The 17,119-nt window shown below is 45.1% G+C and overlaps 1 protein-coding gene across 15 annotated transcripts in view; it reads left to right on the plus strand.

Moving 5' to 3' along the window:
* AFF3 (ALF transcription elongation factor 3) overlaps window positions 1-17,119 on the plus strand; it is a 685,346-nt gene that overhangs the window by 641,531 nt on the left and 26,696 nt on the right. For all 15 annotated transcript variants that reach the window (XM_049856158.1, XM_049856156.1, XM_049856165.1 and 12 more), the window contains 2 exons: window positions 3,139-3,266; window positions 15,696-15,759. In XM_049856158.1, the coding sequence (XP_049712115.1) occupies window positions 3,139-3,266; window positions 15,696-15,759 (192 nt within the window). The remainder of the gene's footprint in view (window positions 1-3,138; window positions 3,267-15,695; window positions 15,760-17,119) is intronic.

The raw sequence follows: 17,119 nt of genomic DNA on the forward strand, positions 1-17,119 counted from the left end.
TTGAACCCACCCAGCAGTACTGCAGAGGACAGGCCTGGCAGTCTGCTTCTGAAAGGCCACAACCTTGAAAACACTATGGAGCAGCTCTACTCTGTACACATGGGATCGCCATCAGTCAGAATCAACTCGACAACAACTGGCTTAACTTCTTCATGGCAGCCTAGCTAGGGAGCTGCAGTCTATGTTCTCAGCCACCCTCTTCTGCCCCTCTCACTGTGGTGCCAGATGGTTTCAGAACACAAGGAACAAAAATCTAAGTAAAGCAGTTCTGGGTTCTACTCGTTCTCCTTGCTGGTAGAGATTTTCATCCGTTCCAATCCCATGTCCCCCTCTTTGTGGTCCCAGCTGCTAATGAACATCACCTTGGCCACCATGTGACCTCCGAGCCAGTTTCTTAATCTCACTGAGCCTGTTTCTTGGCCTGGAAAATGGTGATAATAAGATTTAAATGAGGTGGTCATGGTCCCCAGACCTTCTGTTAGCCCAAAATGGGAACCATTACCAAAGCCAATTCTTCAGACAGGGATTGGACTGGACAATGGGATAGAAAATGATCCTGGTGAAGAATGGGCTTCTTGGATCAAGTAGACTATGTTGGCATCTCCTGTCTGGAGGGGAGGTGGGAGGGCAGAGGAGGTCAGAAGCTGGTGGAATGGACACGAAAAGAGAGAGTGGAGGGAAGGAGTGGGCTTTCTCATTAGGGAGAGAGCAATTAGGAATATATAGCAAGGTGTATATAAGTTTTTGTAAGAGAAACTGACTTGATTTGTAAACTTTCACTTAAAGCACAATAAAAATTAATTTAAAAAAAAGATTTAAATGAGACAATATCTGAAGAACCCACCACCTGTGGAACTGTCAGTGTACGGCATTTCCTCCTCACTGCCACCCTCTTCTCCAACAGCTACTGGCTCACACCCCTCATCCTCTGGACAATATTACTTCAGTCCACACTCTCCACTGAGTTCCTCTCCCAGGTCACACTGTGCCACCACCACCAGTGGGGCCTTGTGAGACCGGGAAGTGAGAGGAGTCCAAGGTATGGGGAAAGTCCATGCAGAGAAAGAAGGGACAGGCAGTATTCAATGCCTGATTCCATGAGTTAAAGATGTAAATGTTGATGGAAGACTCTGCAGGTGCCTAGTGCCTGCTACATCATCAGGAAATTAACCCTCTCCGCCACGAGTCAGGGGCCAACTCGACAGCAGCTAACAACATCACCACCCTGAAAGAATCTGAGAAGTCCATATTAGAAAAACATGGAATGAGAAGCTAACAGTTGCAATTTTTTTTTAATTTTTTGTTCTAGATCCTTATAGCACAAGCATTTATGATACAGAGAACTGTAAACCAGTTACAGATTTTAGGTAGTCTTTTTCTTCCACTAAATAGATATTTATTGAGCAACTACTTACTATGTGCCAGGCATTATAAGCACCAGTGGTACTGCGATGATCTCTGTGCTCTCGTGAAGCTTACAGTCTAGTCAGGGAGAGAGACTCAGACAAAGGAGCACACACGTCCATAATTAAAAATCGCCAAAAAGGAATGCACCAAAGACAAGGTGCTCTCATAATGTAGAGTCTTGATCTAAGGCAGGATAATATACAGTCTTGGTCTAAGACAGGGGTTGGCAAACTTTTTCTGTAAACCGGGCTGTCTCAACACTATTGGCATTTGGCACCAGGTAATTCTTTGTGGTGGGAAACTGTCCTGTGCATTGTAGGATGGTTAGTAGGATCCCTAGCCTCTACCCACTAGATGCCAGTAGCAAACCCCCGCCACGTACATGTAAGTCATGATGACAACCCAAAATGCCTCTAAACCAAAAAAACCAGCTGCGGTTGAGTTGATTTTGACTCATAGCAACCTTGTAGGACAAAGTAGATCTGCCCCATAGGGTTTCCAAAGAGCAGCTGGTGGATTCGAACCACAAACCTTTTGGTTAACAGCTGAGCTTTTAACCACTGTGCCACCAGGGCTCCCCAAAATGCCTCTAGACATTGCTGAATTGCCCCTGGTAAGAACTGCTGCTGTAAAGGGTCAGATAATGTTTCAGGCTTTGCAGGCCACACGATCTCTGTCACAACTACTCAACTCTGTGATGGTAGCGTGAAAGCATCCATAGAATACATGAATGAATGGACATGACTGGTTTCCAATAAAACCTTATTTATAAAAAGGGCCAGGTCCAGCTCGCAGGCTGTAGGTTGCTGACTCTTGATCTAAGATATCTCTAAGTAGCGGTCATGTAAGGCAGCAAGGGTGTTACAGGAAGAGGAAACAGCATGTGCGAAGGTCCCGAGGGAGAGCTGAAGACCGTCCCATGAAGGAGAAGCACAGAAAGCACAGGGGAGTGGCTGAGAGACAAGGGCTACTTTTCATTTCTTAACCAAATATAACACAATAGGTGCTCTGTAAATATTTGCAGAAGGAATAAATATCCCCAGGGAATACGATTTTTTAATTTTTCCAAAGATCAATGGTCTTCCTTATTTTTTTTAACACATTTTAAATAATTCCTACTAATTTCCCTTTGGTTTTTCATGTTCTTCCCAGACAGCTAATGAGAGCCAGTTAATTTGTGACTTGAATGACGCCTCTTTTGAGAAGGAAGAGTATATAGTGCAGTGTTTTCAAAAGCTTGGTTCCTGAACTTATTAGAAATGTAGACTCTCAGGCCCCAACCCAGACCTATTGGACAGGAAACTCTGAGGGAGGGTCCCAGCAATCAGTATCTGAACAAGCCCTTTGAGTAACTCTGATCCCCAGTGACATTGGAGAACCAATGGTCTATCAGACTGGGAAAAGCAGGGGCCTGAATCCTAACCTCAGGCCTCCTCCTGCAGTAGCTAGTTGAGCTTGGGCAAGTTACTTAACTTTACCAAGCCTCAGTTTCTGCATCTGTGAGAGTTGGCATAATAAGACTTCCTTTTTGATACTGTGTGAAGATGCTATTGGACCACATACCTAAAACCCCTCAGGTTGAGACCTAACATGCATGCATTTACTTTTCTTTATTTAATCAAAAAAAGCACCATCGATTATAATATAGAACAAAAGATATTCTGTTCAGTGAGCTGATCTGTCAGCCAAGTGGCCAGTTTCTCAAAGACCCATGTGTTATTTGTTGTTTAGAAAGCTGCACACAACAATTCTGACAACGTTCTCCTCCACAACAAGTCACGGCTACAAACGGAGCCATGGTCTCCCGTCTCCAACGGACACAGGGACTGCAAGAGGCAGAAGCTAGTCTTCGATGATATGTAAGTATGGAGTCTTTGTTAACATGTTGAAAAAAGTAAGTATGGAGTCTTTGTTAACATGTTGAAGGACAAGATAAAATTAAAACTCCACAGGTAGGAGGCCCATGTCCTATCACGTGCTTGGTGTCTTAGTCATCCAGTGCTGCTGTAGCAGAAAAACCACGAGTGGGTGGCTTTAATAAAGAGAAATTTATTCTCTCACCATCTAGGAGGCTAGAAGCTCGAATTCAGGGTGCCAGCTCCAGGGGAAAGCTTTCTCCCTCTATGGGTTCTGGGGGAAGGTCTTTGTCATCAACCTTCCCTTGGTCTAGGAGATTCTCACTGCAGAGACCCCAGGTCCAAAGGATGCACTCTGCTCCTGGCTCTTCTTGCTTGGTGGTAATGAGGTCCCTCTCCCTCTGCTTGCTTTTCTCTTATATTTCAAAAGAGATAGACTCAAGATACAACCTAATCCTGTAGGTGGTGTCCTGCCTCATTAATGTAACTGCTTCTAATCCTGCCTCATTAACATCATAGAGGTTAGGACAACCTGTAGGATAATTATATCAGATTACAAAATGGAGGACAGCCACACAATACTGGGAATCATGGCCACAAAATTTGGGGGACACAATTCAATCCAAAAGACTCAGTAAGTTAAATATTCCCCTCTCTGAGGGAACTGGAGCCCTAACATTGAATGCAGCTCTGAGTCCTGGTGGGGCTGGTCTAATACAGCAAGTAGACCAGCCAGTGTGAATGGAGTTGGCATCCAGGAAATTTAGTCAGAAAGCAAATGGCTTTACTGAGCCTGACGTATCTAAACACCTGTATTCTGGGCTGTTGGCAGTTTTATGCCACCGAAAGTGAAGTATTCCTGTTTTGGTAAATTAAAACCGGCAAAGAATAATAGTGATTCACTCCTGAAAGCCTTCCCCCCACAAAAATGTCATAGTCTATGTAACAGTATATGCAGTTCTTATATAGGAAAAAAAATCCCGTCATCCTTTATCCAATCCTAGACCTGAAACCCAAATATTACTTCCATTCCCAACATCAGTTTAAAAGGAGAAGAAACAAGAGAAGAAGGTGAATAAAAATAACATCCTGGAATACTCCTGAAAGGCTGAGAATGACAAATGATGAATGATAAATTGGCACTGAAAAGTATTTAGATTTGTTGTCGATGGAATTATGTCCTTCGGACATACATGTTGAAGTCCTAATCCCTTTCTGATCTTTGAAAATCAGGTTTTTCTTTTGTTATGTTATTGAGGTCACGCAGGGGTAGGTCGGGCCCTAACCCTAATCTTTTCTGAGTGGTGCCTTATAAAGGGTAGTACAGACATAGACAGACAGACACAGACAGACAGACACAGGGGGGAAGAGACCACCTGAGGAACTTCCTACAAGCCAAGGAACGCCAAGGACTGCCCAGGGCTACCAACAAGGACGGAACCTCCCATAAAGCCAACGCCCTGACTTGGACTTCTGGCCTCCAAAACTGTGAGACAAGGATTTCTGTGCTTTAAAGCCACCACCTTGTGCGATCTCATTACAGCAGCACTAGAAAGCTAAGACAAAACTCTTAGGGGAAAATAGATGTGGCAAGGACAAGCCTGGAAGGCAAAAGATGCGGTTTCAAGACTTCAGCTTGAGTCCTGTTTTTCACTTGAGCTGTTTGACTAGCATCCAGTGCACACCTGTATGGGCACAGTATGTTAAGTCGGGGGGTAGAGCAATGTGCAGAACGGAGTTTGTCTCCTGCCTCATTTGCCCTGAGTTGCTTACAGTCCAGCTGAGGAAACAAGACTCTACACTACTGTCTCTACTGAAAGACGGAAAATAAAAGGCTGTTAAATGTCTCTGATGAGGCAGTAGTGGTTTAGTGGTAACACCCTTGCCTTCATGCAGGAAACCAAGGTTCAGTTCCCGGCCAATGCACCTCAAGCGTAGCCACCACGCGTCTGTGAGTGGAGGCTTGTGTGTTGCTATGATGCTGAACAGGTTTCAGCAGAGCTTCCAGACTAAGAAAAGCTAGGAAGAAAGGCCTGGCAATCTAGGCAATCCACTTCTGGAAGTCAGCCACTGAAAACCCTATGGATCACAAGGATCTGTTTCACAACCAATCACACGGGGATGGTGCAGGTCTGGGCAGTGTTTCCTTCTGTTGTGCGTGGGGTCGCCATGGGGCTGACTCAACTACAGCTAACAACAAATGTCTCTGAGTCCCTGCTTCCTTATCAGAAAATAATGATAATGACACCTGTCCTACCTGCCTCATGGGGCTCTTCTACGATCCAATGTGATGATATCTGTTAAGGCATCTGGAGAATTTAGAGCACTGTGCAGGAGAGATTACTATCCGATCATCACCCTCTTACCATCCTTTTCTCCATTCCTGACTTTCACCCAGAGTACAGACGTGGTCTGTGTGTTCACTTGTATAGACTTCTCTGAGAAATGAGAATACTAAGTTGTAGTCCTCAAGTACTGCTTGGATTTTGGTAAATTAATGAGGGCATAGAATTTTGGAGCTGAGAGCCAATCCATGATTTTGTTTTGTTTTGTTTGATGGACACATTCCATGGTAATTGGAGGTACAAAAGTTTAAGGGTGACGCAGGAGGACGCATGTTTTTCTCTTCTTTCCATGGCTGTTGCAACTCCGTTCAGCCCCACTCACAAGCTCCTCCTGGCCCTCGCCACCTGGTCGTAATCCATCCCCTAGGAGAGCATTCAATGCAGTACCATCAGTTGGTCAACAAAACTTATAGTTAGGGTTGAGCAGTGTAAATTGTTTGCATGAGCTTTACCTGCTGCCATCAAGCCGATTCCGACTCGTAGCAACCCTATAGGACAGAGTAGAACTGCCCCGTAGGGTTTCCAAGGAACAGCTGATGGATTGGAACTGCCAACCTCTTGATTAGCAGCCTAACTCTTAACCACTGGGCCACCGGGGCCCCCCCACATGAACTTTAGCCATGTCTAAAAGCGGGAGATTAGAACTGGGTTTAAGGATAAGGTGGAAATTTGCATTCAGAGGTCATAACCAACCAACATGATCATACATAAAGAGTAGCAGACACTAAGGTGCTCGAAACACTGGGCGCTTCCATTGGGGTGTTTTAAGAGGCTAGTATTTAAATGTACATGTAAGTGTGGATGGAAAATTAAAATGCAAGGAGTTTTCCAACGTGTGGACCAGGAAACTAAGTCAGATACAGCAACCACTAAATGGTTGTACTTCCAACTGCAGTTTCTTGGACTGTTTACAAGGGGAAATGTTTCTCAATCTGTTGAGTCTGTGGCTAATATAATTTTGTCACTATCTGTGTCAACCAAGAGGCTGTTATCATTGCTTCTTCCCATTAGCAAGATGTATAATTTTTCCGGCTGACAGCTACAATGAAACTGTTTTTCCTTTATGGATATAGATATAATAAAATAAAAAGGCACGCTTACATATCCATCATACGGAGAGAGAGATGTCGCGTTCCAACTGCCATGTGTCCCGATGGATTTCAAATCCATAACAGTAAAATTAACATGCAACACAAACAGCCATTCAACCACTTAAACTAAGAAAGTTGTAGGAAGATGCTTCAAGCTTGAAAAGCAAAAAGAGGTATTGTCTCTTCCTTCAAACAGTAAAAATAAACGTCCCTCAAGATATCACTGGGTCAGGAACCAAAACACCTAGCCCAGGAGCCACCTAAAATTGTGTAAAATATCCCCCAGTTTCACTCGGTAAACATTGAGCACCTACTAGGTGCCAGGCACAATGGCTGGAGCTAGGAGTATAACAATTTGCAGTTCTTCAGAGGTGGGCACATGGATGGACTCCCCAGAAAAGTCCATCGTGCCCACTGTTTCAGCTCCTTCCTCCTTCCCCTCCCCCTCCTGCTCCTCTTCTTCCTCCTTATCAGTTCTCTGCCATCTTCCCCACCAGCAATTCCCTGGACAGATGAGGAGCTCAACTCTCATCCCTAACCCTGACTTCTCCTCACTGAGGGTGTTCATAGCAGTGAAATGACCAAAGAAGGGTCACAGGTAGGAGACAAGAAGGGCCTAGCAGAAGCCACAACCAGGCCGTTCACACCCAAGTCATTTAGCGTTGATTGAAATCCCTCAATCGCGGCCCAACAAGTAACAGATGTGCCTTGCTGTCATTTAATTTGTAAAAAAATAAACTCGTCTTTTTGTATTGTAAATACTCGTTGATGGTTGAATAAACACACAATGCAGACAACAGCCGAATATAGTGGGCGCCCCATATGAAGTGCTGAATGAAGCCAGCTCAATTAAAATAACATTCCCAGAGGGTGACACTTGCACTTTTTCTTTCCTCTTCCATGAATGTAAAGAATCTGCAAATAGGTAAATGTAAATTCTTGGGCTTCCCAACCTCAAAAACCTGATTTCGGCTCATAGTGATACTATAGGACAGAGTAGAACTGTCCCATAGGGTTTCCAAGGAGTGGCTGGCGGATTTGAACTGCCAACCTTTTAGTTAGTAGCCTGAGCTCTTAACCACCATGCCACCAGAAAAACCAGCTAAATAAGCACCCAGTTCATGTCTTCAGGGCGCAGGCAGAACTTGTTTTCCGTAAGCTGCCGGCTCAGGTGGCTGGTAACGTGACTTCATCTCCTCCTCTGACATTTGGCAGTGCACAGCACTCCTGCCTTGACACCCACAGTTTTAAGGTGACACTGGTGTGGTTACTGGAGCCCTAGTGGCACAGTGGTTAAGAGCCCAGCTGCTAACCAAAAGGTTGGCAGTTCGAATCCACCAGCTACTCCTTGGGAACCCTATGAGGCAGTTCTTTTCTGTTCTGTGGGGTCACTATGAGTCAGGATCAACTCGATGGTAAGGGCTTGATATGATTACCCAACTTCGGATGAAAAAAAAAAAAAACCTGTAAGGATGTAAGTCAGCTAGTGGCAGGACTTAATGCAGCTTGAAGCTGGAAACTCATCTTCTGAGTGCAGAGCCATGAGCTGTTCACTGGTTGGTGTCATAGTTAGTCACACGAGAGTTTGGGCCAGAGAAAATCTAAAGAGAACAACTGTGTCGTGAAAGCCTCGGTCCAGAAGTCCTGAACAGACCTAAGTGGTGAGATGCTTGGCTGGGAATCAAGCCACTCGTTTCTGCCAGCCATATTGCCATGTTGGGAAGCCAGTGAGCCCCGAGTGCCAGAACTCCCTGCTGCTCCCTGAAGACCGTGCTGTCTCCTGGCCACATTTCACACGGAAGAGTCGGTCACGATCATCACACACAGCCAAATCACCAAACCTCCCATCTGTCCCTCTGGCCCAGATAACAGGAGCCAAGCCACCTAAACTTCCTGACATTGAGGAAAGACGCCCTCGGAGCTGACGGCCACAGCATGTAAAATGTGACGGGAGGAAGAAAGAGGGACTTGACATTTGTAATGTAATTACGCTCAGCAGTCTCGTAGCTAAAAGGATTTTAATTTTATGGAGGACTGGAAGATTCCCGTATGTAAAAGGTCGGCTCTCGTGCAGCGTGATGGAGACAAAGGACAACGCTGAAATCCTTGATATTACAGCAGGATGCCCCCATGGAGGGCTTGTCATGTCATTGCCTTCTCCTGATGGTCACCCTTCGCAGTCGCTTCAAAGCTGGACCCCACTTTTTGTTTTCCTGACAAGCCATCGGTGGTGCTTTTATTGGTCTTTATATGGATTTTTTTTCCACTATGAAATCCCTCTCTCAACCAGGTCCTTATTTTGTTCTAACTACAGCAGGAAGAGAGAGAGAAGTATTAGGCTTGGAGATGTGAGAGAGGTGAGGGACAAAAAGGACCCCTGGTGGTGCAGTGGTTAAGACTTTGGCTGCTAACCTAAAAGTTCAAATCCATCAGGCGCTCCTTGGAAACTCTATGGGGCAGTTCTACGCTGTCTTATAGGGTCGCTATGAGTCAGAATCAACTTGATGGCAACTGGTACCATGCTTAAGCACAGTGCTTAAGAGCTTGGCTGCTAACTGAAGGATGGGTGGTTTGAACCTACCAACCGCTCTGAGGGAGAAAGATGTGGCGGTCTGCTTCCGTAAAGATTTACAGCTTTGGGAACGTGGAGGGGCAGTTCTGCTCTGTCCTACAGGGTCGCTATTAGTCAGAATCGACTCAATGGCAATGAGTGTGTTTTTATTTTGGGGGGGTGGGGAACAAGGCTTTTCAGATCTTCCTGACCTCTGATCATTTTAAGGGCTTCATAAAACTGTTTTCTTCTAAACATCACACCCGGACAAGAACAATAATCAAAATGATAATTTTCTGTTTTGAAAGAAAGTTGCTTTGGACTGAAGGGCAGAAATCTGCCACTTTGCACCTGTGTGTCCTGAAAAGCACACGCTGCCTTCTCTGGCCAGGAGAGAAGCAGCCGTCTGCAGGGGCTGAAGGCCTAAAGAAGCAATGAATGAGCGTGTGCACGTCTGAGAAACCAGGTTCCAGGGACTCCGGGGTCCCAGCCAACATCAAGGTTGCACAAAGGAAAGCTGCGTCTGAATCCTGGCTGCCTCATGCCACCTGCCTTCTTCCCTCAGGAAGCGCCCAGGAGGTGACATAAAGTCAACACCAGTCCTCTAGTCCCTGACCCAGAGGGCCCTCATCAATTGTGATCACTTACTCGGGGTATTAAAAATAATCCCTTAACTTCTTACAATAATCCTTTGTGGAAAAAAAAGTACCTCAAGGCTTGGGACACAGTAACACCTCTGGGGCTTATCAAATGACAAGCTGACGGGATATCAGATGATGGATCCAGTTGTCTGTAGCTGTGTGTTTCTCTGATCTGGATTTCAACTTCCCTAAGAAAATGACCCAGACGTCTGCTGTGCTGAGGACCCTGTTCAAACGCACTGAGCCCTCATCCCTGCCAGTTTTCACAAAGCGGGGTGGCTCTGCTGAGGGGCGGCATTTCACAAAGGTAGGAATTACAGAAAGAAGTCTGCCAGCCTCTCTGTGGGAGACCATTCAACTCTAGCTCAGCCACAAAGGAGAATAAAAAGAAAGGTTGCTTTAATCCTCCCATGCCAGAAGAAATTCTGAGGTAACGAAAGGCTGCTGCTACTGAGAGCCAAGGCCATGTGTTTGTAGGTGGGGGTGGTAGGTGGGAGGGTGAGGAGAAGACAAGAGAACATTCCGCTTGGATCAAGTGCTCAAGATTGTTTTTGTTGCCGAGAATTCTGATAACAAAGGCAGACGTGGATGCGCTCTGGCTTTTAGATCATTCAGGAAGCTCAGTTTCTGAAGAGCCCAAGATACACAGTTAGTTACACTTAGGATATTTAATAGAACTTTTAAGTTTGTGCATATATCATCCCAAAGCACCATGTTGTGAGAAACAGTGTGAAGAATTCTATTGTGTAAATGAAACAAAAACTCAAGGTTTTCCCTATTAAAAAATATATATATATGTATATATATATGTAGCAGGTTAGATGAAAATATCTGAACACAGGGAATTCGATTTTGTTTTAGTAGCTTTGCTGTGTGATATTCCATAACCGCCACAATGGCAACAATAATTTTACCTTCCTTCTGCTTGTATGGAGACCCTAGATGGCGCAAAGTTAATGCCCTCAGCTGCTAACCAAAAGGTCAGAGGCTCAAGTCCACCCAGAGGCACCTCGGAGGAAAGCCTGGTGATCTACTTCCAAAAAATCAGCCACGGAAAACCCTGTGGAGCACAGATCTACCCTGACGCACATGAGGTCACCGTGAGTCAGAATCAACTCCATGGCAACTGGTTTACTGACTTAGATATTGCTGTGGGAAGCAATGGCTTCACGGTAGTAAGTGTCGCCTGCACTGTTGGACAATCTGGGCATGTCTCCTTGTCCTTGCCTAGGACAGTGGCGGTAGAAATCACCTGAAAGGAAAACACAGACCAGTCATCATGGAGGAGTCTGCAGCGACTCAGTCTAAAGAGATATCCAGCCGGTATACGCAGAGAGGAGAACTCTGACTATGTGTCCGTGATAGGTGTCTGGATGGTACCTTTTCTTTTTTTCCCCAACTTCTCAGGTTATTATTGTAGCTACTGTGGTACAGTCAGAAAACCATGTGATATTTATCCATGTATGAGAATGAGTGACTCATCCTCCATGTCAGGCTTTCAAAGATACACTCATATGCTGCAGATAAAAACAATATTAATTAAGGAATCTATATTACCCACCAGCTGCTCCGTGGAAACCCTATGGGGTAGTTTTACTCTGTCCTCTAGGGTCGCTATGACTCAGAATTGAGAGCAACGGGTACCATCTATAAGGAGCCCTGGTGGTGCAGTGTTTAGGAGCTTAGCTGCTAACCAAAAAGTTGGCGGTTCGAATCCACCAGCCACTCCTTGGAAACCCTATGCAGCAGTTCTACTCTGTCTTATAAGGTCACTATGAGTCGGAATTGACTTGACAGAAACGGGTTTGGTTTGAGGGGGCGGGGTTTACCACCTATAAGGCTAACTTAGAAGGGCTAGTAAAACCTACGATGCCAACGCTTATTGCCAGGAGAATCCGTGCACGAAAATGAAATGCGTTTGAAGTGGTGACCTGTTAGTGACTAGGTCTGTGAAACAGGACAAGAGAAGAAAATGACCCAACTCATATACTGGAGTGTGGAACAGATAATGATGTGGAGAATTTCAAGTTGCCATGGAGACGTTCTCTGGCTCATTGGCTGTGATGCTGCATCCCATCAGAAGCCACCATTCCTCCCTAAGCCCAAAATGAATTCAGTGCCATTAAAGGCGGATTTGTTTACCTTCTACCATTCACCTGAAACTACAGGGTGAGGAAGATCAAAGAGGTCTAGAACATGGTCCCTGCTGAAAAAGTATGGTTGGGAGAGTTGCACACATGCAATGACTGTAGCTCTGTACAGCTCAGAAGGTGATTAAATGCCCCGAAGTGTATTGTAAACGAGAAGTGCTATGTGAGATTAGGGAGAACAGAGAGGAGCATGAACCAACATTACCAGGAAGGGCTCATGGTGATAGAGTTTGAAGGATGGGTAACATTTGGGTCATAGTAGGCACTCTATCATGGATCGAATTGTGTCCCCCCAAAAAATTGTGTCAACTGGGTTAGGCCACGATTTCCAGTATTGTGTGGTCATCCTCCATTTTGTGATTGTAATTTTATGTTAAAGAGGACTGGGGTGGGATTGTAACACCCTTACTAAGGTTACATTCCTGATCCAATGTAAAGGGGGTTTCCCTGCAGTGTGGCCTGCACCCCCTTTTATATTACAAAAGATAAAAGGAAAGGGAAGCAAGCGGAGAGTTGGGGACCTCATACCGCCAAGAAAGCAGCACCAGGAGCAGAGTGCATCCTTTGGATGCAGGGTTCCTGTGAGGAGAATCTCCTAGTCCAGGTGAAGATCGATGAGAAGGACCTTCCTCCAGAGCCGACAGAGAGAGGAAGCCTTCCCGTGGAGCTGATGCCCTGAATTTGGACTTCCAGCCTACTAGACTGTTAGAAAATAGACTTCTGTTTGTTAAAACCAACCACTTGTGGTATTTCTGTTATAGCAGCACTAGATGACTAAGACACACTCAATAACTATATGTTCAATTAATGAATGAGCGGAGTCCCTGGATAGTACAAACAGTTAACATGCTTGGCTGCTATCAGAAGGGTTGGAGGTTCGGGTTCACCCATTTAATAATGTGCACGTTACCCTTTCTGCATGTGCACCTCTGAAGAATGTCCTGGCGATCTACTTCCAAAAAACTCAGCCATTGAAAACCCTTTAGAGCACAATTCTACTCTGACACGCATGGGGTCACCGTGGGGTGGAGTGGAGTCCACGGCAACTGGTTTTAATAAAGGAGCAGACAGGAGAGTGTTCCAGGCTGGAGGAAAAGGGTAAGGAGACCTCCTCAGAGAGGGGTAGCATGTTACTAAGACAGTGAGGACGCCTCCCGGATCGTGGTGGAAGCTCTTGGTGAGCAACTGATGAGGTTAGGAGGATCAGGCCAGATTACTGGGAGCCTTGAGCTGAGATTTGATCTCATAGGCCCTAGAGATTGGTTTTAGGCCTTTGAGCAGGATGATGATGTAATGAAAGTCATGTTTTATAAACATTGGTCAACAGGTAAAGCTCCGTGCAGATTGGAGGGGGCAGTAAACTGGAGGCCAGGGAACTAGAGAAGGGTCATGAATAGTGAGGAAAGCCTAGATTTGGGTGGTAGACGTGGTCATTGAGAAAGAAGAGGAGAATCTTTGGAAGGAAGCTTTCATAACATTGATAACGGGGGTTAAGAACAGATGAAGGTACCTGAGCTCCTCTCCTACACAAATTAGCCCCTGGACCCAAACCACAGTTTAGGGGCAAATCTGGGCTTGAGCTAGAGATGGGGTCTGGTCTTCCACTTTTGGGTATGAAGCAAAAGTGTAAATAGTGTAAATTGCCAGAGTTTAAATCAGAGCAAATAGAAAATACGTGTGGACAAAGGTCAATACGTGGACAAAGAAGGAAAACCCACCATGGAAAGGTGACTAAGAAGACACTCAAATGGAGGAACCGTGGGTACCCAGAAGATGAACTCGGGGAAGCAGAGCTGGGAGGAGGAGGGTCTGCCTGTGAAGGAGACCTCAGGCCTCACCCACCAGTGAAAGACGAATGGAAGGTGGCAGGCCTGAGTGGTAGGAAGAACGGTGAGGGAGTGAGGAGCCAAAGACGGGGGGGCCTGAGTGGTAGGAAGAACGGTGAGGGAGTGAGGAGCCAAAGACGTGGGGGCCTGAGTGGTAGGAAGAACGGTGAGGGAGTGAGGAGCCAAAGACGGGGGGCCCTGAGTGGTAGGAAGAACGGTGAGGGAGTGAGGAGCCAAAGACGGGGGGGCCTGAGTGGTAGGAAGAATGGTGAGGGAGTGAGGAGCCAAAGACGGGGGGCCCTGAGTGGTAGGAAGAATGGTGAGGGAGTGAGGAGCCAAAGACGGGGGGCCCTGAGTGGTAGGAAGAATGGTGAGGGAGTGAGGAGCCAAAGACGGGGGGGCCTGAGTGGTAGGAAGAATGGTGAGGGAGTGAGGAGCCAAAGACGGGGGTTAATTATAGACATGAAGGAAATGCCACAGCTGTGTTCCTCGCTTCTTCCTTGGAAAAGTGAAATGTTCTCAGCGTGTTTCCATGGCACTGACAATACTTAATGGAGAAGTAAGAGGCAGAAAACCAAGGTCCTTTTCTTGCTTTAGTGACTTGTGAACCAAGAGTAATTATGTACTGCGATTCTGGTTTGTTTACTTGCTTCATTAAAACCATTAAAGTGAGGGTAATCATTCTGGATTACAGTACCATTGTCATGGCGTGCATCTTTTTTTTCCCTAAGCATTTTGACCTCTTTGGATAAAGACATGCTCTGACTACCAAGTAGTAAAGTAAGGGAAGAGACCCATGAGAATCTAAAATAAGGCAGTGGAAAGTGAGCTTGTAAAACAGTAGGTTAAACCGTCCGTGGTTAGCATCACTGCCCACATCCTCTCTCCCGTTCAGGATGGGAGATACATCAAATATATCCTGATCTGGAGTTGATATTCATGGATAGGTCAGGTGTATTGCTTACCAAAAAAACCATAATACAAAAAAAGTTTATGCAGATGGCACTTAAAGTATGTAGATTAAAAAAAAAAATCTATCAGACTAAGCATTTAAAGGTGCTGCCTGGTGAGCGGCTTAGTGGAGCTTGGGGCCATTACACCTGCTCTGATCAGTCTGCGGATGAATTACCTTTATCTCCCGGCAGAGCTGGTGCTGGCCAGCGTTATTGCTTTAATAATGTGCACGTCTGTCGTTAATGTTTACCAGCTAGCTGATCATCACTCTCCAGAATGCATGCCACGTTTGCATTGTTACAAGGTAGATATCACTTTACAATTAGCTTCATTACAACCGGGATGTAATCAGACAGCACCACCTCTTTTCATTCTTCACTGTGAGCCTTTCAAATAATTAAATGTATATACCTTCAACTATAGGTGCCTTTTCTGCATAGAAATAACACTTATTTTCCTAAGGAGACATAAATATACTCCCCCGTGCATATCCGTGCAATTATTCTGAGGTATGATTACAATCTTTACACCAAAAAGGGCTTGTGTAAATATTGTGTGAAATAAGATTTTTTTCACTTGCTTTCTTAAGCATGCAATAAAAATCTGATTCACAAATTACTCATGGGGGCCCCCGTGAGGGCCACTGTTAGTGCAGACTATCTGCATGTATGTGGTGTGTTTTGAATTGATAACTTAGGAGAAAAGCAACTGCTGTTTTACATACAGGCAGTAATTTGGAAATGCAAAAAATGCCTGATGCCGTAGTAAGCAAGGTTATAAAATCATGCTTCACATTTCAGCAAAAGGAAAGAATATTTTCACAAGATTTTGCACTTAAGCAATAATGACATTTAATATCATTCTCTCCTTGTAGGCCACGCAGTGCGGATTATTTTATGCAAGAAGCTAAACGGATGAAGCATAAAGCCGATGCAATGGTAAGACCCTTTTCTTTCCAGATATGTTCTTCCCAATTACATTTGTACTGCAGCTTCATCACCGGGGCAATATAGCTGGGGTAATTATAAAATCTATTACAAGGATGGCTGGGCCTGTGAAATGGAGAAATGTTTATATAATCAAGTGCTTGTAGCCCAGTAAATTATGACTTCAACAATAATGTCTGACTGGGAGAAAGCCCTCGGTAAATGGATATTTCTATTTCGTTGTGAGGTTTGAATAGTAACCAGAACCAATGGAGTCAGTGGGAGGTAGTATATTTTTCCTTTATAAAAAATCTAGGTTTGCATTTTTGTCTCTTGTTACCCTGGCCGACCCTTGGCTTGGTCCCAGGGTCAAATCCTTTTCATAAAGACTGTAGTGTTCTTCATGTGTATCTGCCAAAAGGAGTACTTCATCTGAAACTGCATGACCACAGAAACTATTATACTGCACAGGATTGGATGTTTTCAAAGAGTAACTTTTCTTATTTGGATAATCTCCTATTTTGGAAAGCTTGAAGCTCTCAGACAAGAGATAGAAAACTTTTGGGTTTTCTGTTTTTGTTTTTTTTTCCAAAAGAGATCATATAGTGCTTCCATCTTTAGGTCTCTTCCAAAGGGCTCCTTCCCACCTAGTAATTCCAGCTCTGGTCCCCTCCAGCATTCATAACTGAGATCAGGATGCTGAGATGAATAAGGCGTTTCAAACGACCTCATTACAGCCCTGGAGATGCTTAAACCACAACAGTGCCCCCCTCCCAAGTGTTCAGATCTCACTGTTCGAGCATTTATTTTGTCTGAAGATCACTGTCTCGGTACATGAGGAGACAGGAGGAAATAACCACTGAGGACCAAAGACTAGGAGTCCCTCAGTGATGCACATGGTTAACACACTCAGCTGCAGCCTAATGGTTGGAAGTCTGAGTGCACCCAACAAGAGGCCTGATGATCTACTTTTGAAAAATCAGCCACTGAAAACCCTATGGAACACAGAGGTACTCGGACACACATGGGGTCACCATGAGTCGGGATCAACTTGATGGCAACCAGTGTGTGGCGTATGTATCAGAGAATAGAGAAGGGAAACGGAAAGCATGGTCCCTATCCTCACAATCCCACAGTCTAATGGAGCGTTGTGGTCTTCTGTGGAGCACAGCACGGGGCCATTTTTGGAGAAGAGCATTGAGATTTAAAGCAGAATGAAGTGTTCTGCCTGCATCTGTCGTCCACAGTTTACGGGATTATTCATTCACTGTCACGTAAACCAACACTACCTTTCTACCAATTATTCCCCAAGAGGAATACATGGTGCTGTAGGCAGGCTGGTCCCCTACCAGCCCCTAAACACACTGTGCTT

This window comes from Elephas maximus, chromosome 17 (genome assembly GCF_024166365.1).
Source record: "Elephas maximus indicus isolate mEleMax1 chromosome 17, mEleMax1 primary haplotype, whole genome shotgun sequence".
NCBI lineage: Eukaryota > Metazoa > Chordata > Mammalia > Proboscidea > Elephantidae > Elephas > Elephas maximus.